The 24064-nt window shown below is 35.4% G+C and overlaps 3 protein-coding genes and 2 non-coding genes across 7 annotated transcripts; all 5 read right to left on the bottom strand.

The window, feature by feature from the left end:
* Positions 1-1859: 1859 nt before the first annotated feature.
* On the bottom strand, positions 1860-6421 carry LOC110424178 (Protein kinase superfamily protein). 3 transcript variants are annotated; one of them, XR_002445887.2, is made up of 5 exons: positions 6238-6421; positions 4621-5868; positions 3948-4403; positions 2941-3281; positions 1860-2314 (listed from the first exon to the last, which is right to left on the bottom strand). XR_002445887.2 is itself a non-coding variant. In XM_021438698.2 (4 exons), exons 2-4 carry the CDS (start codon positions 5374-5376, stop codon positions 2997-2999), a joined length of 1497 nt encoding a protein of 498 aa, XP_021294373.1. In that variant the 5' UTR covers positions 5377-5868; positions 6238-6421; the 3' UTR covers positions 2584-2996. The 3 variants fall into 3 exon arrangements, 1 of the variants encoding a protein (XP_021294373.1); XR_002445888.2 differs by lacking the exon at positions 1860-2314 and adding an exon at positions 2584-2799; XM_021438698.2 differs by lacking the exon at positions 1860-2314 and having other exon boundaries at positions 2584-3281.
* Positions 6422-9203: 2782 nt separating this feature from the next.
* Positions 9204-10463, bottom strand: LOC110424096 (uncharacterized). The gene is made up of 2 exons (XM_021438597.2): positions 9887-10463; positions 9204-9770 (listed from the first exon to the last, which is right to left on the bottom strand). Exons 1-2 carry the CDS (start codon positions 10392-10394, stop codon positions 9352-9354), a joined length of 927 nt encoding a protein of 308 aa, XP_021294272.1. The 5' UTR covers positions 10395-10463; the 3' UTR covers positions 9204-9351.
* A 6616-nt stretch (positions 10464-17079) lies between these two features.
* On the bottom strand, positions 17080-17169 carry TRNAY-GUA (transfer RNA tyrosine (anticodon GUA)). Its single transcript is given in 2 exon segments — positions 17080-17115; positions 17133-17169. It is a non-coding gene; the product is annotated as a tRNA-Tyr (tRNA).
* A 1311-nt stretch (positions 17170-18480) lies between these two features.
* On the bottom strand, positions 18481-18551 carry TRNAG-GCC (transfer RNA glycine (anticodon GCC)). The gene has a single exon. It is a non-coding gene; the product is annotated as a tRNA-Gly (tRNA).
* Positions 18552-18920: 369 nt separating this feature from the next.
* LOC110424721 (Concanavalin A-like lectin protein kinase family protein) lies at positions 18921-21482 on the bottom strand. The gene has a single exon (XM_021439371.2). The coding sequence runs from the start codon at positions 21345-21347 to the stop codon at positions 19248-19250; it is 2100 nt and encodes a 699-aa protein (XP_021295046.1). The 5' UTR covers positions 21348-21482; the 3' UTR covers positions 18921-19247.
* Between the last annotated feature and the right edge of the window lie 2582 nt (positions 21483-24064).

The raw sequence follows: 24064 nt of genomic DNA, 5'->3' as shown, positions 1-24064 counted from the left end.
CCCTAGTGCACTAACCTGCGTAAATGAAAGAGTCAAGAAAGATCAAACAACCATTATGTAAATTATTTAACCTTTCAAATAATTAACACCTAATATAATTAACCTTCATGATCACGAGAAGACAAGGTCCTTGGATTGAATCTCGAATTATTGTTATGATCTCTTGAAATGAGTCGAGGTCCAATGAGAACTGATCATGTAAATGTTCCTGCTTATGATTCAATAACCACCCTCCTCATCTCAGCAACAATTAGAAGAAGAATACAAATGTCCAAAGGAGAGAATCATACAGTAATTTCACTACCCAAAAGCATAAAATCACATTGTAGAAGCATGGTTGTCGGGCTTTGGTGGGCAATTGCGGGAGAGACTGTCTTAGCCAGACAGGGAAACAAGGGCTTATTTGCACTTTTCCTGGGAGGCATATTTCACTTTCCAAAACCATTCCCAGTGGATGAGAGTTGCTGATGGAAAAGTGAAATCTAATTGATGTTGAAAGAGCAACAATTGGACGATCCATTTCCAATTCAATCTGTCTACAGTTTTTACACCAAATAGCAAATAACAATCCTAAAAACCTACAATATTGCCGCCCCCCCATGTTTTTTTGTACATCCACAAACCATAAGCAACAATTATTACTTGTGAAGACTTTGGTCTTCTCCAATTTTTTTTCCATATCGACTTGGATTTCCAGGGGGATATTAAAAACAACAAAAGGGAGAAAGACCATGTGTACCTTATCCCCCTTCAAAGCTTTTCCAGGGATTGCTCAGCTGTAAAATTGCTTTGAGAATTTGCACTGGGAAATTCCTTTGGAATCTCCTTTAATGTGGACAATTTAACATTCTTTTTACCACCACTAAGATTTGATTAGAGACTATAGCTGTCGCTTTAGATGCTCCATGCCTACCAACTTTCTTCTGCCGTCTTCGTGAAAAGATGATTTACTGAAAATTACGTAATTCCGTTCATTTTAAACTCGAATTAATCTGGACTCTTACTTTAATGTGTTAAATAATGTCACCGAATTATTCCGTTTTATATTTGATTCACTCACCATAAATTAAATTGTGCAATATCAGTCAACTATACTTAAATGACATCAAAGTAGAAATCATATTAATTTGATCTGAAAAATACGTTAATGAATATCCATAATTAATGAGAAATACATCATACCCGAACTAATTCCATTAAAGAATGTTTTAAAAAAAAGAATAATAAAACAAAACATGCAAGCACTCTATTCCTAGTATACACAGAGTCGAGAAAGGTTACAACATTGAATAAAATATATATTCTTTTCCTCTTAAGTCGTTACCATCCTCAAGACGAAGCAATTGTTTTATTGGAGAATAAAGTTGCCTTTAGGAATTATAGTTAAGTTAATGGTTTCAAAGAAGCAACCACTACGACTTTGGTCTTGGTTTTGTTTTCCATAAAGACTGATGAATTTCACTGACCTTTGAACACTCACAATACGACCTTTTGACGAACCAAGTCGCAATACTGAATTATTGCCACTCCTATCCTATCACGTTCAGTCTTCATCGTTTTGATCACGACACTTGCATTAAAACGAAATTTGATAGGAGCTTAACCTTAAGATGTTGTTAATGTATCAATATCCAATCTCTTTTTATATTATTTATTTGATTTTATTATATGTTTATTTTGTTCTTTAATGTATAGTACATTACTACCAGAAGCCAAGGTTACAAAGGAATGATTAAGGCCCAAGCTAGAGTAGACACATGGGCTTCATTAACGGTGTCCAAAGTCCGAGGGTTTTGGTATTGCAAAGGCCAGACAGAGAGAGGCCATTGCGAATCCTTACAGTTCTGCCAACAAGAACAGGTCAAAATTTAATGCATTTGGTATTAATATTTGACAGGGAAACCCCGTCCAATCAAAATCACTCACGAATTCATATGGACCACGTTTGTTACATTGAACCTACACAAGATTTAGACATGCGGCGATCTACTCCAAAGAGGAAAAGGCAAAGGCTACTAGCCTACTACTATCAACTTGCATGGTGCCGTATAGACGCTGTAATTAATACTGGAAAAACATCAAATCGAAATAATAAAGTCCAACTAAACTTAGGGAGGCAATTATGTTTATATATTTTTGGGTAGCAAATGCAGAGAAACCCAATTCCCTTGTTCTCCCGGTTAGGACTTAAGGATGCTCGACTCCCACTTTTAACGTATAACGTTGCAATGATCCTGTTTCACTCTCACGTAGAGAATGTGGGAATAAATGCCAGCATTTCCCAGACTTTACTCTTTCAGATAATTGCAGATTCCTGAATCATGAATACAAATGTTATTAACTCAACTAACAGGAAGAACCCTTTTTCCAGTGTGTATTTGTAATGATATGGACTGAATTAATGCCTGTAAACTTCAATAAATTACATACTACTAGTAGTTGTTCCTAAAGGAAGTAATAGGATTTGAATTTCCTGAAGTTAGGGGAACAAAGAAATGGAAAGATACAATAAACTGGATCAACTTTCCATGATCAATTATTGCAGAAACTAAACTCATATGTGCAAGTAAAGAAAATGACAACTATATAAAAAGAAGGGTAAAATTGAAGAATGTTTGATTTGTACACACAAGTATTCATCTTTGGAACAAAAAAGGAAAAAGAAAAGAAAAAAAAGAGTACACACAACTATAAACAATGTGCACACGTGTGTATACACGAAATGCCATCCGGGACAAATGACTTTTCTGCAATGAAAATGATTTTCTTTAATTTTTCTCGGCCAATATTTTTAATTTCCTGCCCAAAAAAATGGTCATTTGTTGTATGTGTATAAAGGTTAAAAAACACATTCAGCTTCATGCATGCCTACCAATCTATTTCATTCACTCTCACATGAATGTGACATAAGGTACAAATAGAGAAGCTTAGAAAACGAACCTTTTAATTACAACTGGCCCGGTGACACTACAAAAAAGCTAGGTCACAATAAAGATTCATGTGAATTTAGGTTTAGGCATAGGTGAACTATAGGCATTAGAGTGAGGGTGCACGGGACCAAGCTTTTGAATCCAATGAAGCAGCCCTTTCTTATGATCTTGGCAAGTTGGGTTCTGTACCAATTTCAGGGTTCCATCTTGATTAAGTGAGGACTCAAATTGCTCCAAGACCTTCACTATCTGCCAAAAATCAGGCCTCTTCTCTGGGTGCAACGACCAACATTGCTCAATTAAAGCTCGCATGGCAGGTGGACAGCTGTGTGGGATAACAGGTCTCAAATTCTAGGAAAAGAAGTTCCGACGTCAGAATTATAGATATAAAAGCTTCTCAGTTGAGATTAACAAATGCAACAAATCATACATAAAGATGCTACAATCGCACTTCAGTTCTCCCACATAAGTGAAAATTCAAGTAGAACATCTGTTATTAACCATGCCTTCCTTTCCTAAACTTCCAGAGTCATCCTGACAATTTATTCAACCCACTGAAACAATGGAGAAATATGATGCTACCTACATCTTAAGTATCTATTCTTGTTTCTGAAAAAAGTGCTTAGGTTAGCCTCATATTGAGCAATGACTTTTAAATGATTGTTTGATTAACATCTTATGCCACTGCATGAGACCAAGATAATAGCATTAATGCTGAGCACCAGCAGGATGACAAGGCTCCTTCGCAGTCTAACATCATGCGGACCAAACCACTCAGTTCTATCAGTATTGCTTAAATTCATAAAGACTTTCAATGCAGTCATATTTGTGGATCAATATTACAATCTTCAGTTGACTGAACATGATTAAATCAATGAGATGGCAAAATATTTAGGAATTAAAATAAGCAAAGACATGAAAATTTTGATAAGCAAAGGCCTGAATGAACTGAGGCTGATATGCAAGGACAGATATATGCATTCATATTACCAAAAAGCATGAGGTTAAGGAACATACCTTGTTCACAACTGCAAAAGCAGCTTGGATAGGATTCATATCCTCATATGGAATTGTTCCAGCCACCATTTCCCACAAAATAAGTCCAAAGCTGTAAACATCCACCTTCCGTCCATACGATTTCTTTTTGATCATCTCAGGTGCCATCCAACGATAAGTCCCTGGATCATCTGCCAGTAGATCACAATATGCCTCCTCACAAGCTATACCAAAATCAGCAATTTTCAGATGAAATTCCTGATCGATAAGAACGTTTTCTGGTTTAAGATCACGATGAATGACTCCTTGAGAATGAATGTATTCCATTCCACGAGCAACTTCTAGAACAATAGCAATTAACTTTTCCATCGGAAGAGACTTGTGATCAAGCTTGTGCAAGTACGCCCTTAATGAACCCTCTGATAAATATTCCGTTATAACACAAAAAACCGGTGGCTTTCTGCATGCTGCTGCAAACTGGTTAACAGATCAAACAATCAAGTGAGGATCGAAACTAACAAAAAAAACCTCAATTCAAGATAATTTAAAGCTATGGCTCTTTAGCTATTAAGAGATCAAAAACCTGAATAAACTGTTTGGAAGCATGGTAATAACAGACGAGATACATATGAAAAAGGGGGAAAATGAAAAAAAAAAAAGAACAGAAAAGAAAACAAAGAAAAAGTTCAATTACCTTTATAACATTCGGATGGTGGAGCCGAGATAGAAGAGTAACCTCCCTATTGAACTGTTTCTCTAATCGAGCAGCCAAGTTTCCATTCTCGTCATCATCTGGTACCCTAATAATTTTAACTGCAACAGGTTCCTCCTTATATATACCATGATAAAGCCGGCTATGCGCACCATGGGCAAATCTAAGCCCAAGAAATAGCTGGGAAAGTTCAACAGTGTGTTCATCAGCTGCTTCTACGGCATTAACCCTTCCTCCAGCATGGTCAAAATACTTAGTCCAAGCCGATTCCTTCCTGCTCTTTGACTTATCTTGAACTTTCATGGAACCGAAGTGCCTAAGGGGACTTGAATTTGATGTTGCTGGTGAATTGGATCCTTTCTTATCATGGGATTCTTTATGGAAAAACTTTCCCCTAAATCGCTTGTCGGATTCTTTCCTTTGAGGATTTGGAGTTGAGAATCTCCTCCTCTCAGACCTTGCTTCCTTAAAGGTATCAGAGAGAACAGTCTGAGGGAGAGGAGATACAGATCTTTGCTTGTTTGTGATAGGATTTCGCTGAATCTGTGGATCATTGTGAGCCGATTTCTGGTTAGCAGAAGCCACTGCTGACCTTGGTTTCAATCCCAAACTCCACTCCAGATTCCTGTCTGATTGTAGGTGGAAAGGAAAAGAGACCAATCTTGATGAGTCCAATCTATGACAAACCGTGTGAGAAAACTTTGTTCTCCTAAGCCATGAATTAGCCTCGTCTACCATTTCTTATATCCCTGTAATTCAGTGCAAATACTTGATATCCTAGAAGACCTTAAACCTAAAGCTTCGCTTTTGACTTTCCTTCTATGTTTTCCTCCTCGTAAGAAGAAGAAGGGACACAATCAAGAGACTGTTGCTGAAACAATACTCCTATGCAATATACAGAGCTCAAGAAACTAAAATTCTTCAAGCCCATCAACCATTGACCACTGAAAAATCAAACTTCGGTTTCATTGAAATCAAGAAACCAATCAAAGCCATGAAGAAGAACCATCAAGAATGAGACTCTGACTGGCCTTAATCTCTTCTCCATTGGACAATAAAAAAGAAGATCACTTGAAACCCATCAAATATATCCACACTTAAAACACCATTTCTTCAATCTATCAAACCTTTGATTCATAACCGAAGTACCAAACCCTCCTCCAAAAAAAAAAAAAAACTTTTTCCTTTCTCTTAGGCTTCGAAAGTCAAAATACCACCTTCCGTGAATGCCTGGAAAATCCCACACAAGTAACCAAATAAACAAGTCATCAATCAAAAAATTAAAAATAATATAAAATAAAAACAAAAACCCAAGAAAAAAAAAGCATACTTCATTTTATTATTGAAAATAGAGACTAAACAAAGCCATGAGTATAACACGCATTAACCACAAGAAGAAAAATAAAACTAATCATTGTGTCGAAAACAATCATAAACCCCATTACAAAAAAAAAAGAAATAAAAAAAAATCAAAGACCCAGATTCATATATGACCAGATAAGCACAAAACAAATAAAAAATGGGAAAAAAATCTCAAAGTACTAAAACTAGTACATCTGATAACATATACCAAAAGGCATCCAAAGACAAGAACTTTACCATGAAGCTAATAAGTACATGGCTAATCAAGGCAAGGTGGCATTTTCTTTTGAGGGTTTTCTCTTTTTTTTTTTTATCTTCTTTTTTCCAAAGTTCTAACCTTCTTCTACGTTGTTAGGAACCAAAGACAGGATATTTTTGTGGGCAGATAAGAGGGAAAAGATTGAAAAAAAAAAAAAACAGAACAAAACCCAAAAAATAGTAAAAAAAAATCTAGGAATTCTCCTGCAAAAGGAAGGTTTGTGATGGTATACGTATCGTCTACGGAGATGGTTGGGGACCGTAGATTCCGTGGACCCGCTATTTTCGGTTAAGGACTTGGAAAAAGGTGGAGCCCAATTGGGAGAGGGGTGGTGGAGTGTGGGGACCACAGAGAGAGAAAGTCAATAAAAGACAGAGCTTTTGATTTTTCAAAAAGCTTTTTTCTAAATAAATAAATAAAGAAGTAAAGTGGCGGAATACAAGTGTCATTATCATGGAGAATTAAGTATTTATTCATTTTTATCCTTTTAATAATTACAGAGGCGGCAGAGTGGTACGGTTCGCACGGATTTGGTGTTTGTGGTTGGTATCGGGGGAAAAAAGGAAGGTGCTACGGCCTATGTGGTGCACCATTGGAACATGTTGGGTAGACAGGCCCTTCTCGTTTGTATATTTTTCTACGTACATGGATCGTATGTATACGAATTTTTTTCTGTTATATGCTTTTAAAATTTTATTCTATAATTAAAATGTAACGACATAAACTCATAAAGCAGGATTAATTAAAAGCGCTAACCAATAGAAAGGTCATGTTGACCAAGTGCGGTGCGTTTGGGATTAGCCAAGTGCTTTTCAAGTGCGGCTGCTGATGGTAGGGACCCAATTGGGTGCGTTTGCTATCAACCTGTGGCTAGGATCAAAGACCCGGATTTGACGCAACCTCACCACAGCATTAAAAGAGACCAAAATTCCTCATTCTAACTTAAGCCCTGAATCTCCTTTCTAATCAGGGAGACTTATTTATAGCTATTTTCTTCTTAATTGAAAATATTTAAATTTGAGTTTATCCATTTATTCAAAAATTCATTCTCGTACATGTTTTGGCATCAATAATAAAATTTACGTGTCGTAATTTAAAAAAATTAAATTTCTTATCCAGATATCATTTGATAATTATTAAAAAGAGTGAAAATATGAATTGTTCATGCCTTTGGTATTAACACAAGCACATATCATGCTTAATAAATTGAATGATGAATTGTACATTCTTATCTAAAGAAATTAAGGATAAAGTACCTAACCAATAGTCATTCAACTTCTTTTAAAGCCTTGTTTTTAGACAACATATAGAAATTAAAGAGTTTTTCTTCTTGGACGGTTTGCTTTTATTTAAAATACCCAACAGACAAGGGAGAATAAACCTAATAAGATGAGAGCAAAAATAAAAGATCTCACTATTGATGGCCAAAACAGAAATGTACAAAAGCAAAATGTATATGTTAAAAATTGCAAAAAATTATATTTAAATATTAAATTTAATGATTGATGTGTGATTTTTTTATTTAAAAAGTAAGATTTATTTTTTTTTTTATTAAAAAGGATCGGCACAAATGTAGAGGGATCAGTTTTGTCAGCTCCCTTCTGTTTCACTGATGCTTTTGTATGCTTTTTCCTATTTTTGGTTTGCTTGTTCATATTGAGAGTTAAGAAAGAAAGAAAGAATGAACCCATGGGCCTCTTGGTCTAAATTCAAGAGACCCCTTGTTGAGAACAATAACAAAAGATGGGTCCATCGAGTTATCTTCACCAAAGGCCCAAAACCCACATAAATGTTTTCCTCAACCACAGGCTCAGACGGTCAGACCATCAAAACCCCGAGTCGTTCAATCCCCTCCCCTGTGTATCACTACCTTTATGATGGAGGTTGTTGGGCTCCTAAGGAAGCTCATATGTATAGGAATTCCTTTTCAGGAGGGCAGGATCAATTTATCAAGTGAAATAAAGATTCTACCAATTATCTATGGATTAGACAATCAGAATTATGCTAAACTCTCTGATGTGATTATTATCAAATTCTTTAACATATTGTGTTTACCAAAGGTTCATGGTTCAAGAGATAAGAGATAAACATATTAGATCGAAGTGAAGTCAATGTTTCATTCATGTCTTCAATGATAATCTGATGTAAAGGAAACTAGATTTAGTTGAAAAGAAATATTTAAAAGAGCAATGAATCACTCTCCTCCTTTTTTTTTTCTTTTCTTCTGATGCCAATTAAAGAATAGGACAGCCTTCAATCTAACCAACCTTGGTATGAACACGCCAATAATATCGTTCACACTAGACAGCATCTGGAATGTTGTCGATGCTACTTGGTGGTTCCTGGAACTCGTGCATACCAGAGCGTAGCATGTTCCAAGTGATATGCCGTCAAGTTTGCATAGAAATTGGCTTCTTGATGATCCTCATCTAGTTACTTCTAATGACTTCTAGTTTGTAGGATGATGAAGGAATAAAATACGTTTTTTTTTTTAAATAAACTTCTGATTTGTAATTTTTCTACCATCATTTATGAATTACTGTTGAACTTCCGTGAAGCTTGCAATTTTTCGTATTAAAAAATAATACGAAATTAAAAAAATTTGAATCTTATTTTTTAAATAAAAAAATGGTATCAAATATTCAAGTTTGTGAAAATTAATTAATACGATACAATATAAAACGCTAACCTGGAGTTAGTTCGGAACCTGATCCATTAATGTTTCTGACATTATTTTTATAATTGTCAGGAATCCAAGTCCGGGTGTATTGCTACACAACAGAGCATGGTCTGTCATCAAATCTGACATTTGCTGCAGCGTATGGCATTGAATTTGAACATCAAACTTCCCAAACAAAAAAAAAAAAAAAAAAAGAGAAGAAAAAGAAATTGAAGGATATATGTGTAAGAAAGAAGGATAAGAATCCTAGACAAAAGACAACAGTTGAGAATAAAACCACACTGTAATTATTTATCCAATCCAACTAAAGTATTCGTATAACACTCACACGGCCCCCAAGTTCACATGTAAGTACAAAAAACAAAAGAGGCAGAGGACAAAATCTTTCGCTAATTACTAGCTCCCAAACTATTCATACAACCTCAACTGCTGTACAATGCTTATTGGATAACGTTTCCAGCAAATCTACAGTTAACATGGAGGCCCTTGGCTTTGGCAATCGGCCTGAATATCCTACCGACAAGGATTGTGTTAATGTGTTCCGTTCACAAGATTTTAGCCACTTAGCTTGCATGTATCTGTGTTTTCTCCATGGCCCCATGTGCATTTTCTTCTCCTTCATGCATTTCTTGGCAGCCAAACATAAGATTTTGATAACATTATTTAATCTCTCTACTTTGCCGACGAACACTTCTGGTAGTCGTTGAACTAGACGATTGTAATCTTCACTTGCTCTTGCCATCTCAAACTCAGCTCTGAAATTCAACTCTATGATTACCCTTACATCCCCTTTTCTTGAATTCTCTATCACATCCAAGAAAGTGTGCTCTCCTGCACAGTATCAATCCAAATAATGTTAAGTACAGCCTCTGACTCCTTGACAAATTGAACCCCACCGAGATAATAATCTTCTCTGCTCTAAAGAACTAAAGCAATGGAATTTTTACCTGAGGGGATATCCGGAGAGCTTCGCCATTTAGACCGGCAAACGGCGCTGTTGAAACCAGCATTTTGGAGACGGCTGGAGACTTCTCTCATTAGACAAGTCCTACAACTTTCAGCCATAGATTTCCCACAAGGACAAACAGTTCCCGCTTTCTGAATATCTTTCAAGGCTTCCTTGGTGGCATTCCTAATTCTTGATTCTAAAGAGCTACTCCTACACAAGGTCGCTTGCAGAACCTGGTGCTGGCTCTCCCAAAAACTCTTGTTGTTTTCGACACTGCTTTCATCATTCTCTTTCTCCTCATTATCACCCAAGTCCCCTCCTTCATCCACCATTTCATTACCTGGAAGCTCATCACTGTTGTAGCTTACGGGGTGGTCACCATCTTCAAGGAACCCGAATTCCATATCTGATAGACTCGAATCTGTTTGCTCAGGGACCTTGAATTCCTGGCAACCGTATGTTACATTCCGGTGATTCCATGAAATTCTTGTTGCAATGCCAGCCATTTTTTTTTAAATGTTATATTTTCCCGAGGGTAATTTAGAAACTGGGCGTGTAATGTTGTGGGCTACGGACTTCGGTTTTATACAAGGATTTAGGCAACAACGGGACCCGCTTAGACCTACGTGGACGAACGAGCCGCCGCGCACATGAGAGACAAATTGAATTCCTACGTGGCATGAAGCCATTGGATTATCTGCATCGAGTCAGTCTAGTATATATCGACCAGACAGCGAGGATCCAGGTCGATCAGTCGCAATAATTTTGATCAACCGATCTAATCCGGATATACTCGAATATCCACGTCCCACGTATATTTCTCTTATTAATTTCTTTGATCTACCAAAATAAATTTTGATATTAAAAAAAATTAGCTTAATTCATAATTTGAATTAACTCCTTTTGAAGAGGTTTAAGAGTTACTTATCGATATGAGTTTACTTTTTTTTTGCTAATTATCATTACAATTTTAGTATAATTTAATTTCATTTAGTAACAATGTAATAGTTTATTTAAATATTATATAAATTTATATAAATTAAACATAATAAGAATATTGATCATGTAATATATCACATCATCTCACATCAATTGTTCATTTTGTGTTTAATCGACACCGCATGTTATATTTACATATACAAAAAGTAATAATTATTATTGATAATGAAATTTTTTATATTTTTATTATAAATAAAGGTTTAATTAAATATAATTAGAAAAAAAAAACTAAATTTGATAGAAAAAAAATAGAGAGACTCAATTGTGAATTGTTAATAATTCAAAGAATTTTTTATCATTTTAAAATGGGTAAGGTTCGTGTGATTATTAATTATCCCCATCCCGACATGAAAATGGTGGATCCCACCAACTAGGAAGAGACAGAGTGACGTGACTGAGCGTCGTGTAAGATCAAACGTGGACAAATCCAGGACGATAGATATTTGAGGTTTATCCCAATTGGAGGGTCCCACATGTTTGCATGCTTAGCAAATACTTTTTGTACACCTGCACAGTCATCATATGAAGTTAAAATTATTTAGGGATAAAGAAATAAAACAACGTAATAAAATAAAACGCGGCGTCTTGCCAGTGGTTTGTTATCCTTTGGCATCTAAACACAAAGATTCCTCGCCGATACTTCATCATGTTTATAACGCTTAATGACAATGACAAAAACGGGCAGTTTGGTAATTCAAAAATTGATGCAATAATTAGACTGATAATATGGCCTACAAAGGAGTCTATGTTCACTCTTTTATTGTCCACGATTGAATTAATGTCAAAGAAGGTGGGCAAGTGCATTTCCTTTTCATAAAATAAAATAAAATAAAATTGTAGCTAATTCTCTCTTGAACAAAATATCTTGTTCTTTTGTTTTTATATTTAATGTATTATAAGATTTAATAAAAATTTCATTCATAAATGTATTTTTTAATGAAATTATAATATTTAATTTACTTATATATAAAATTTATATGCAGATGGTTCATTAAATATAAATAGTTTCCACTTATTGATTCAATAATGAGACATGACTGTTCTTGAAAAATTACTAGTCTCGACTTCTATTTGCCACAAAAAGGCCCACTATGTCGACATTATTTTGATATTATTCAGATTTCACAATCATTTCAAAACTGTTACTTATGCGAGGGAAGGAAGAATCAAAAACAATGGTCAAAGTTGCATTCGTTTGTTTTTGGTCAATTATTTTAACATGGTAATGATTGTTAAATTTAAAATAATCATGTTTGGCCCCTCCCCTTTCCTCCAAAACAAAGTCTCAATGAATTATTGCCGAGGGAAAGACCTTTATAGTATATTTTTATTTTTAAAAAAATTTATAATTTGTCACCATAATAATTTTTTTATTTGATGAAATGTCTCAACAATTAATGAATAATTAATTTTAATAAATTTAGAGATTAAAATTAAATCTATTACAATAAAATTATTTCTTAAGATTGTACGATTGATTCATTTCTTATTCACCCCTCAAATGTAAAATTCTAACTCCTTTAGTACCTTTGTACTTATAGTTTGATAGATTATATGATATTAAAGTGACGTTTGGTACTTTACAATATAATGTTATTGTAAGAAAAATAACATTACAGTGTTTGATATTCAAGTAAAGTAATAATTAAAATACAGAGAAGATAACATTACAACATTTGGTTTACAAATGTTTTACTGAAAATGTAATGTTAATTTTTAAAATTATCCTTATTTATTAAAATGTAAGTTAATATACTTGTATTTTCTATTGTTAATTTTTATATAATATCATCTCTTAAATATATATTTAATGTCATATATTTTATTTTTATTTTTTATTATAATCTTATAATTTTTTTTATTTCTTTGATAAAATATTTTATATTATATATTTTATTTTAATATTATTTATTTTAATTATAACATTACAAAATATTTTTAACAATGTAATAAAATAAAAGGATAAAAATATCTTTAACAATATTCCAAAGTGTAATGTAATGTGATTGCATTAGTTTTATACTGCAATCACATGTGATTGCATTGTAATCTTACATTATAGTGGTTTATTACAAAATAAATACTGTAATATAAGTAGCGAATGTGCTCCTACTTCCCTCATACCAAACACTACCTAATCTTTTTACACGGAGAATTTTGGTAGTAATTATTCTTTTTTCAACATAAATTACGAAGAAAAGGTTGGTAGTAAAAGTATATTGTTTTGAGAACGCAATCAATAATGTGATTATTAATTTATATACTATGAAAGTTAAAGCATATGTAAAGTAAACTAGTAATTCATGCATCAACAAATATGGGTAGTAGCTCAATAAAGTTGAATCGTCATGTAGTCTTTCTAGCTTTATTAATTATTCAGGAAAATGTATTAAATAAGTAAAATTTTACATGCACGCGTGTATATATATATATATATATATATATATATATATATATATATATATTTGTTTGATTTAATGCACGCCAGCGGCCTTTGCATAAAAAGATGCAACTCTCTTGGTACCCAATTTGGTGTTCATATCCAATAGTCACTTCCTTTTCAACTTTTTCTTATATTTTTCAAATGGTAAATTACAAAATAAAATAGTCATTTATAGTTTTTTTTTAATGTCTAGTGAAAATTTTCATTTAATAAAAGTTCCTAATAATCCTTTGTTCATTGTAGTTGAAACCTTAATCCTTAAATCATAAATTTTAAATCTTAAAAAACATATGATGTAAAATTATGAAAAAAACACAAAATGAGAGATCAATGGAATATGCTATCTGTATATCATTAATGAAATATTTCAATATTGACAAAAATAACTTTTATTGACAACTGTATTAATTGATGAAAATTCATCGATATTTTAATATACCAACAAAATTTTCAACAATATTATTGATGGAAAAATCCGTCGATAAAACTCTTTAATTTTAGTAGTGTTTTGATTTAATATTATAAACTTTTAATTTTATTTCACTATAATGTCAGTGCAACTGCGCCAATGCTACGAGAATACAAGGTTAATATAATCGATTTAATCAGGTAGGATATCAAAATATAACATTTTTTATTCGTTAGTCCACTTTTTTTTATTATGACCTATTTTGTTTTAACATCAACAACTCGGTTACAATTCCGAGAATAAAATCGATATGCTAGTCATCATTAGTCTGGTTGTCTTCCCCTAATCCTGTTCTTAATTACTCTACCTAGCCTCAACTCCATGGGTCACAATCCATGGCTCCTTGCAAGCAATTTCCCACCAATATTTTTATCTGACAAGTTGCACGGGGCTCCTCAATGATTTTTGTTCATTGATTCTATCCTTTCTCCCTGCCTTCCCCCATTGTATATGGGAACACTCTTTCTTTTAACTGATAAAAAATTCAAGTCCAGGCTTGGATTGGGTTTTTTATTTTCGGATAATTAGACTTGAGATTAACTTAATTATCATGATTAAGATTACATTTATCGAGATAATCCGCCTTTTTCCTTTCTTTTGTAGCTGGCATGATCATGAGCAATATCCATATGGAAATGGTGAGACGCGTATTCTGACCACACCAGCACCTGGTGGGCTAGCTTTAGATGGGGACGGGCTCTCCACAGTCGATAAGATGAAAAAATATCGACAGGATGACACAGATAGAAAATGATGCTTTGGTGTTAAGCTAGCTTTGCATGAATTGACGACGACAATAATTATTATTATGCTGGTCAACTGATCATCATGTGCATGCGTTTAGCATGTAATTATGCCTTAACTTGCGTTTCCTCGTCGCTACAGATAGTTTAACAGCTAGGTAATTCGTTCTTGGCTGGTCGAGTTTTGTCCACATCTTGAGAAGGTGGCAGATGTAGTGCCTTGAAAACTTCTTGAATGCTCAAGTTCTTTTTCTAACGTATACGTAAATACAAAAACCCAAGAACCTTAAACTCGATACGGGTCGTTAGGCAAAAGATAGTGGATAATCTTTGATATTGTATCAACGCTTATCTTCCTGTCCCCTCTGTAATTATCTTAGGGTTTGCCGACTCCATGATGATTTCTTTCTTGAATTTCAAAGATAAGATTCATAAACTGTAGATTAGACATTAAGATTATCCCTTTCTACAAAGTTTTAGCAATTTCTAAACACTACCTCTTCCTATCAATGTTTAGTTTTGTAACAACACCATCCAGATTACAATCAGTTTAATTACATCAAATCCGAAATTAATCAAAATTAATATGCAAGAAAGCCATTGGTTTTTTGTATTAGCAACTTATAAGAAAAAGAATTAATTTTATGGCTCCAATTTTTATGGTCTTTATCTGAAAATTTTATCTTTACAAAAATAATTAACATATCAAAAAATCATTAAAAGATATACGACCTTTTATGTTGGTATATAATTATTTATAAAACAGGTAACCACACTTAATCGATGATTGTAACTTGAAATGTTGAATTTGAGTACTCAAGTCAAAACTTCAGAAGGAGAGTTGGAGGACCTGATTAATACCTTCAATAAGCTTTTGTATGTTAGAAAAAGATGCAATGTTTCTTAGCTAGTGTTCTTAACGCAATCTATGTTGATGATATGTTAGAGAAGGAAAAAATAAAAGATTTGGAGCATGATGTGAACCCATTGAACGATTGAATGTGCCAGCATTAGATGAACGATCTGGATGGAGAAAGAGCTGTTGAAATCGATATGTTTTTTATGCACGTGCCCTGTCCATGATCAACATTGATAGACAGATAATACATTATCTTCACCCTCATTTTTCAAAATTCTCTTTAAATCGAAACCAGTTCAAGGAGAATAGACATTACCAGAGCAATGAATATTAGCCACGAGATGCTCATTGGTAGATTGTCTGTTAGCTCCTATTGAAGCTAACTTTTTGCTGGCCCAAGAAATAGCAAATTTGGCAAGTGCATCATAAAAGTAGAGTTTAAAAATAGATAAAGTTGGAAGTTTAGATGATTACAGTGAAGGGTTTTTTTTTTTTTTATGATAAAAAAAGAGGCAGTATTGCAATAAGTAAAATGAGATTTGTTGAAGACAGCTGATAATACAATTATTAAATTAAAACTAATTAATTATGGCCCATAACAATAAAAGGGGGTAGGGGATAGGTATTTGACATGGAAGTGACTACCCTGCATATACAAAGGGATTAGAATTCTATGAATTAAGTATAGAAATATATATTTAAATCACTCAGAGAATCTTGTCGGGCTTGTTGAGATAAGCAAGAGCAGACACAATTGCATTCAGACATGAACATTTTGGTATGGTTAATTCTGATTTTAACAGATATTTTGTTTTAGGTTAGGACAAGGATTGATTGGAATAGCTGAGCTGCTAAAAATTATTGAGGTAGGTCTGCACAATCGGATTGAATCTGCACTTTTAACTTTTAACCTAACAATATGCAAAATGTTTTTTCTTTCTATTATTTAATAAATGATTCTGAACTCTTTAAGTAGAAAATATATGTATATTTCTTTATGTTAAATTATCGGATGCATCATATTCTTTAGTATTTATATAGTTTGAGAAGACTGTGACATTCATGTAGGAGAAATTTTGGTCTTCTTTATCCTTTTGTAGACATAATAGAGTATAGAATTGAATGGCAAGAATGATTGAGGCAATTCTTTCAATGAAACTTACATGAGTGCTGTGCTGTGACCATCTGCAGTCATTTTATGGTCAAGAGTTGAACTGTGCTTACCTTTAGCTCTACACAAATCAATGAGCAAATGAAAATTTTTTGCAGGAATTTGACAGCTTTAATAACTAAAGTCTGAAAGATTGGAAGCCTTTGGGCCTAGCCTGTTCTACATCCAAGACAAAGGGGATTCGAGGTCTAACTGAGTTGGAGTACTAGATTATGCGAGCAACAAGTTCTGGCTGCCAACACGTTCCCTTTCAAACTTGAATTAAGCTGGAGTTTGGCTGTAAATGTGCCAAATGCCAACTAGCCACTGGAAAGTGGAATCAATTCGCTGCAGTACGACAAATGCGTGGATGAACATTTATTACGGCATGTGGTTGCTGCCTTCATAGGAGTGGATCTGCATTAAAATAAACACACAAAAAAGACTTGGACTATATTTCCAGAACCCAGCTGGCCCTGGCCTAGCCATTATAAAATTAATCATGCAGGAAGACATCATTAAAAATAATCCGACCTGCCGGATTCGAACCAGCGACCTAAGGATTTCTCTGAGTGAACCCACTACAGTCCTCCGCTCTACCAACTGAGCTAAGGTCGGATTGATAATTGAGGATGAAGGCTTTTAGAGATTTTTGTTGGTAGAATATAAATGAAAGCTGACAATATAGCAAAACGTGATGTAAAAGCCAAAGTAGTAGGCACAGTGATTTGCTGGAGTGGTATTATAATACTCCAGGAATATTGAAACAGTGATTGACTTGCTAGCTTTGTGTGGCATTTGGAAAGTTACTGCAAAGAAGGATGTTCCTGAGGAAATTATATGTAAACCTGACGAAAATGATAAGTTCACTGTTGGAATTTCCACGGTGCTTGAAGGGCAATGAACAATGACCAGTCTGTTATGCGGCAGCAGCATGCAGAAACTAGTATGGAATAAACTTAACACCCAGATCAGCCTCTAAAGGCATATTACAAAACAATACAATGGATTTTTGGAAGAAAAACTGTGTTACTATATGTGATTTGGCTGATGAGAATATTAAGAACCTCTTCTTTGACTTCCCTTACTCTACTTAGGTTACAGTTGGCAAAAACTCTTTGCAAAGATGGGATAATGAGGTGGACTTGATTTTGCAGAATCATGGAGGCTTGCTTTTGCCCACAATAATCTATACAGGATTTGGGGAGAAAGGAAAAATAGTAGTGTTTTCAATGAGGTGAATCTTGAATGAAGTTGGCTAGGTTATCACAATGAGGATTCATTGTTATTTGTCAGGGATGTTAAAACGACAAAATTGGAGCTTTCCGCTGATGACAGATGACAGGTTTGGAGGCTTCTTTGACAGATGGAAACTCGACATTCTGTTCGCTAAAATTACAAGGAATGCTAGGTAGGCCATTCCTTTTGATGGGATAACCGAGCGTGCCATCTGCTGCTTTAGCAGCCACAGGCTTTCGACTGTCTGAATTATCCTTTTTAACAGCGGGAAAATCCATTCGGCTCGAGAAACTTTGGGCCAGAGTGTTCGTTCAGGGAAAGTTTAAGCCCAACACACAAGGGTGGAAAACTTGGGAAGCAGAGATCCAACCGAGAAAACAACCTCAATAGTTTGTGGAGTATGCTTTTAATTTCTATACAAATTGTAGTTGCAGAAAGTCCATCATCCTAAAGATAAGGGTGTAATTAAAGAACTGTATATAGGGTGGGTAAGAAAACACCAAATAGTGCACCACTGGCTAACTCAATGCCATCTGAGGAAGCAAAATGAGAAAAAAAAGGTTATTTTGGGGGAAATAGTTAGGTGGATTTCCCGTTATAACAAAAGTAATAGTGGATCAAACCCCGCATCCACTCGCCCTAGACTAAAACATTTTCTGTAAACAAGTTGAAAAATAAAAGGGATTTGCTTGCACCAGCCGGGAATCGAACCCGGGTCTGTACCGTGGCAGGGTACTATTCTACCACTAGACCACTGGTGCTAGTTGAGCAGTGAGTTCAAAATTATAAACAGACCTTCTCCAAAGAGTTATAGAAGCTGATATTCCCGGTAAGTTCGGGGAAAATCGATCCATTCATAGCTGGTTTAACCAAAACAAAGGCCAGAATCATTTTAGAGCATCATTTCCTTTCGAAGGAATACAGATGTGGTGGGTGGCAGTTGGATAAGGACAACTTGATTTCGATGATACTGAGTTTTAACTGTGAAAGCACTACCTCTCCAAAATTCCAAAGTCAATAGGGAGTGCGGAGCATCTCCCTGACCCAACCAGTGTGCTTTCTACTTTCTTGGCATTGTAGGTTCTACAGAGACAGAAAACATACAAGCAGAAATATCATGGCTGACATCATGACTTAAACTCATCCTTTAATCATCAAACTGTGGGTTTAAACTTTAACATACATATATATGTACAATGACATGCCCAGCTTTTACAAATTTAACAGAAAAAAAAAAATCTTCTATAAAGCCAACCTCAACTGATATGAAAGAATACAAAAGAATACTGCAACTGGGCATGAAGAAAAGCCCCTCCCAACCTAATGATTTTGATGTTCTTTCATCTTGCGGTCCTTCCTGAGCATGCTTCATTATTGTCCAAATCTGCTATCCAAGGTGCACCATTACCAATATCAATTCAAGCAAAAGTCCCTCTCATTTTAGAAATGATGCAGGATTATCTACCATCCACTATGCTAATGGTCCAAGAGAGAGACATGGATGAGGAATGTAACCGTCGTATATCATCGAATGTGGGGTGTGATGAATAGCCAAAATTTTGTGAGTAATTAGCCCACATATCCCTGGATTTCACCTTTTGCAGCAAATATGCTTCCATATCCTCAGTTTCTGAATCACAGGGCTCATTCTTTCCTTCCAAGACTTTCACTACTTGCCTCATGGTTGGCCTGGAATTTGGATTAGGATATGAGCACAGCAAGCCTAAATGCATCACCTTCTCCACCTCCTCCTCGTCAAATCCTCCACTAGCCCTCAACCGTGCATCTACTGCAGAAAGTAATTCCCCTTGCACCATCAACTGCCATACCCAGTCCACCAAAGGTGGTTTCCCTTCCTCTATAGGCCTCCTGCCACACATGACCTCCAAAATTAAGACCCCGAATCCGAATACATCAGTTTGTGTTGTTGCTCGTCCATTCTTAACCACCTCGGGGGCCATGTAACCCACAGTTCCAACCACACGCGTTGTGCTAGCCTCTTGGCCATGACCATGCATCCGGGCTAATCCGAAATCCCCTAATCTTCCATTCATATCCCTATCAAGCAACACATTGCTGGCCTTAATGTCCCTGTGTAGAACCTTAGATTCCCATCCCTCATGTAAGTATAACACAGCCGATGAGACATCCTTCAAGATTCTAATTCTGTCTTCACAACTCAACATCTTGCTCTCATGACAGTCATGATAAACCCTCTTGTCCAAACTTCCATTCTCCATATAATCATAGATCAACATGAATGTCCCTTTTTCTTTCTTGCACCAACCTTTCAAAACCACCAACCTCCTGTGCTTTAGCCGCCCAAGACTCGAAATCTCTGCCAAGAATTCTCTCATTCCATCATTTGTATGTGAAATGCACTTTACAGCAATCTCTGTCCCTCCCGGTAAAACACCCTTGTAGACCTTTCCATTTCCTCCAAATCCAATCACATTTTTCTCCGAAAATCCTTTAGTTGCTGCATCGATTTCTTGATATGTCATCTTATGTGGCCAATACTCAAATTCCCAGTCTTCCATTTCCGCTCTCTCCCTTGCTCTCCTCCTTTCCCTCTTAACCAAAAACAGAGCAAACAGAGCAATAAAAACAAGAATGAAAAAACTTCCCACCGTTACTCCTGCAATAAACGATTTATGCTTATAAAATGGAGTCTTCGGAATAGCGAACGACGGTAAACCGGTGGTGATCAAACTTTCACTTAATGAAAAATTTGAGTTACTAAAACTCCAAGCCAAAATTCTATGACTTTGAACCAATCTTCCAGTTGCTGAAGTGAATCCAACATACATTTCATCCTCAAAAACATCAGATAAATTCAAAGAAACATTTAACAAAGGACGCTTGGGCCTTTCTACTCCTACCGGGCCCATAGTAACATTAATAACAGAATCTGCATAGTCAATCCAAACTTGGTAGTTCTTACCATTATTTAGCTTCAATTCCTTAAAGCCCTTCTCCTCGTCATCACTATCATTGCTGTTGCTGCTGCTTTCCATGTAGTCAGGCCAATAACCAGCCGTGTGGGAGCTTGTGGACGTGAGGGAGTTAAGGTCAATTCCCACATGGTTGTCATCTATGTCACCGAATTCTTGGTTAGCAAAAACATCGAATTCGACACCAAAGACATGATTGCTTTGATTGCCGTTGTTGGTGAGGTTGAAAAGGCCTAGATGTTGGGATGAGCTTGTCCCACTGATGCCAGTATTCGGTGTAAAAAGAAAAACTAGGCCGTGTCCTGGAAGAATATCCTTGTTCCTGGAAGGAGCCAGAGAGAAGATAAAAGAAGTAGAAAAAGGAAGGACATGAGAAGAATTTGGAGTCTTTGTTGGGATTTTTGGTCTGTACAGAGCTCGACCAACGACAAAATCTGTCTCATTGGTGAGTGTAAGTATTCTAGAATCTATACCGGCAATACCATAAAGGGAAAGATTAGCTGAATTGAAGCCATTGAAGATAAAATCAACAGACAAAACAGATTGAGAAAACAGGATTATGAACAAAAGTAGAAACAAGGGAGGCTTTGGATGTTTGTTCATTGCAGCAAGAGCAAAAGCCTGAAGAGCGTCTCTATCATGGGGAAAATCCAGGTTCGATGAGGTAAATGAAACACGGAGGGGCCTGGGAAAATATGGGAGAGAAATTATGGAAAAATCACGTTAGCTGACATGTGAGGTTTGAAAGTCCATAGTCAAAACTTCCTTAACGTGTTCAAGTTTTATGGTTTTGCCGCGTAGATGATTACGATATCGCAGAACTGCGAATTGGGTTTGAAATTCTAAGGTGGATTGCTGTGCTCTGCTTTTTGACAAGTTGTCTGACATCTTATCCAATAGCTGAAACCTCCAAAATGAATTAAATTGACTATCGCAAGTGTCAAATTGGCTTTGATTTCAAACAGGTAAAAAGGGTTACATTTTTCGCGTCGGCTGCTAGTTGTCTTTGTACAAATTCAACGCGCTGCCATCGCATAAAATGGCCATAAGTACTTGACTGCTTTGATGCATTGCATGAATGAGACTCTCAACCTTCAAAAAAAATTGGAGCTGATTCCCAGACAAAGTAAGGGTTTGATTTTTTTCTACTCTTCCTTTATGATCTTCCAATCACACGTCTCAAAGTTAATTAAATGCACACATATGTAGCTTATCTCTCATTCCAAATTCAGTTATTTGCTTATTTAAACAATCCTGTATACCAGTCAGCTTCCTAGAACATATTGAAACTCAAAAAGACTAGTTAAGGTTAGTACTCGAAGGCTCATGAAGTACAAAATGGATAGATTCAAAGAAAAGAGGTCAAGAACACATTTCTACCAACTTGTAACTTCGAAGGGAATCTGTCATGGCCTGGGACCCATGTTGAACCTTTATTTTGTAAATAAAGAAAAGGGGTGTTGGCATCATGAAGGTGCTATAATTGGAATTCATCCACCATATAGCGATATTTTGCCATGATTGAAGCATTCAATATCAATCTACTAATAACCTTTGGAATGAAATCCCTGTTCTTTGACATGTCTTGAGCTCTGCTTCAATAGAAGAAGAAGGTTATATTGTTTCACTCAATAACATGTTCTTTAATCTTTAGCCAATTTTGAACACATTATTTACCGTTCAAAGAAAAGTAGTTTAACTTTGTGGATTTTACTCCATGCTATTACTATGATACTGACAGAAGAAGTTCTTGTGGCAGAGGATGAAGACACCCACGTGGATTTGGAACATCTGAATATATTTCCATCAAAGTATCCTGGAGGTGCTAGTAATCTAGCTTTTCATAATGTGAAAGGAAGATATACATAAAATGAATCTACATGTTCATGCTCTAATAAAAAGTACAAGGCATACAAATTATGTACCAAATCAAACAGTTGAATGGGCATTATTTGGACCGTCATATTTAGCAGGCAGAATAATGAACCATGCTTTCTGAAAGGCTTTCCACAACAACTCTTAAATGTCTGCGTATGCTTGGTCATAAATATCTTTGATACAAAAAAACAAATCCATACAAAATTCTAGACGAAACCATTAGTCGATTTCGTTAGCCTTTTCCCTTGAATGTTTCAAGTATTTCGGATGCAAGCGTTCTTCCCACAGGCAGGCAAAAACAGAAAACATTCCATGCTTTTGGCTAAGAACAATCAGCTCCTTGGCAAAGGCTGTCTGCTGTCTGCTGTCATGCCCTGCCCAGAGATCTGATTTGCTCAACAAGCCAGCAGGCCAAACAATGTTGACACGAACTCAATCATCAAATGAAACTATAACATAGACAATCAACCAGTTAATCATCAATTTCAGCGTATACCAGCATTTTTCTGTTATACATTACATTTGATTTGATACAAAATGTGAAAAAGCGAAAGGTTTATTCTCTGGACAATGAAAAGAAAGTGACCATATTCCTTCCGTTCTTCCCCGTAATACTTATTTCTAGTCTATAGTAATTTGGTTTTGGCCGTTGGTAATGGGAGACCAACTCTACAGCTCAAAAGTCAAAATACCACCAAATTAAATTGACAGAAATATGATCAGGTGATGGAGTTTATTGACCAAAATAGATCTCATTCAATTCTCAGCATAATTAAGGGTGCAGGGGCGGCTAGTCACATTGGGGAACTTTGATCTTATTTTTCTATATGCAAAGTCAAATTCATGAAGAGATAACATCTTTGATTTTTGGCAGCATTAAATGCAACTTCGTCCTTGGAAGATAGCTTGCTGTGGAGTAAAATGTAAGAAGGAAAATCAAAGAACTAAAACAGTCCTCAGCTGAATGTTGAAATGCAAGAAGGATAGCAGAGGATAGTAGCAACTAACTCGCCGCACAGATCCCGGAATTTGTTCCCTAAAAATCTATATGCAGGAAAAGATAAATTTGCATGACAATTTTGGTCTATTTATCAGAAAGAAATAGCAGAAGATAAGAACAATCAAATTACTTCATTTGTTGACTATATCTCAAGGATAAGAGTAGAAGAAAAACGTTTCATCAGTTTGGACATTGAACTGATGGCTACCAAATTATCATTCACCTCAACTCAAAAAAGATCAAACAAGAAAAAGAACATAATCAGTAAAATGATGGAAGAAAATTTTAGTGGGACTTGTTTAACATGATGTGTTTCCTACATGGAATTTAGTTCTTAGATATTCTCTACTTTCACCATTAGGAGACGGATAGAAACAACTCTGCTTTGCCAATATGATATTGAAGAATGAACAGAACCCAGTTCAATATGATTCTAAAGATG

Source organism: Theobroma umbraticum, unplaced genomic scaffold, assembly GCF_002168275.2.
Source record: "Theobroma umbraticum cultivar Fairchild unplaced genomic scaffold, ASM216827v3 scaffold_204.0, whole genome shotgun sequence".
NCBI classification, from domain to species: Eukaryota; Viridiplantae; Streptophyta; class Magnoliopsida; order Malvales; family Malvaceae; genus Theobroma; species Theobroma umbraticum.
Note: the sequence above shows the minus strand (reverse complement) of the source record. Positions and strands in the feature narration are given on the sequence as shown.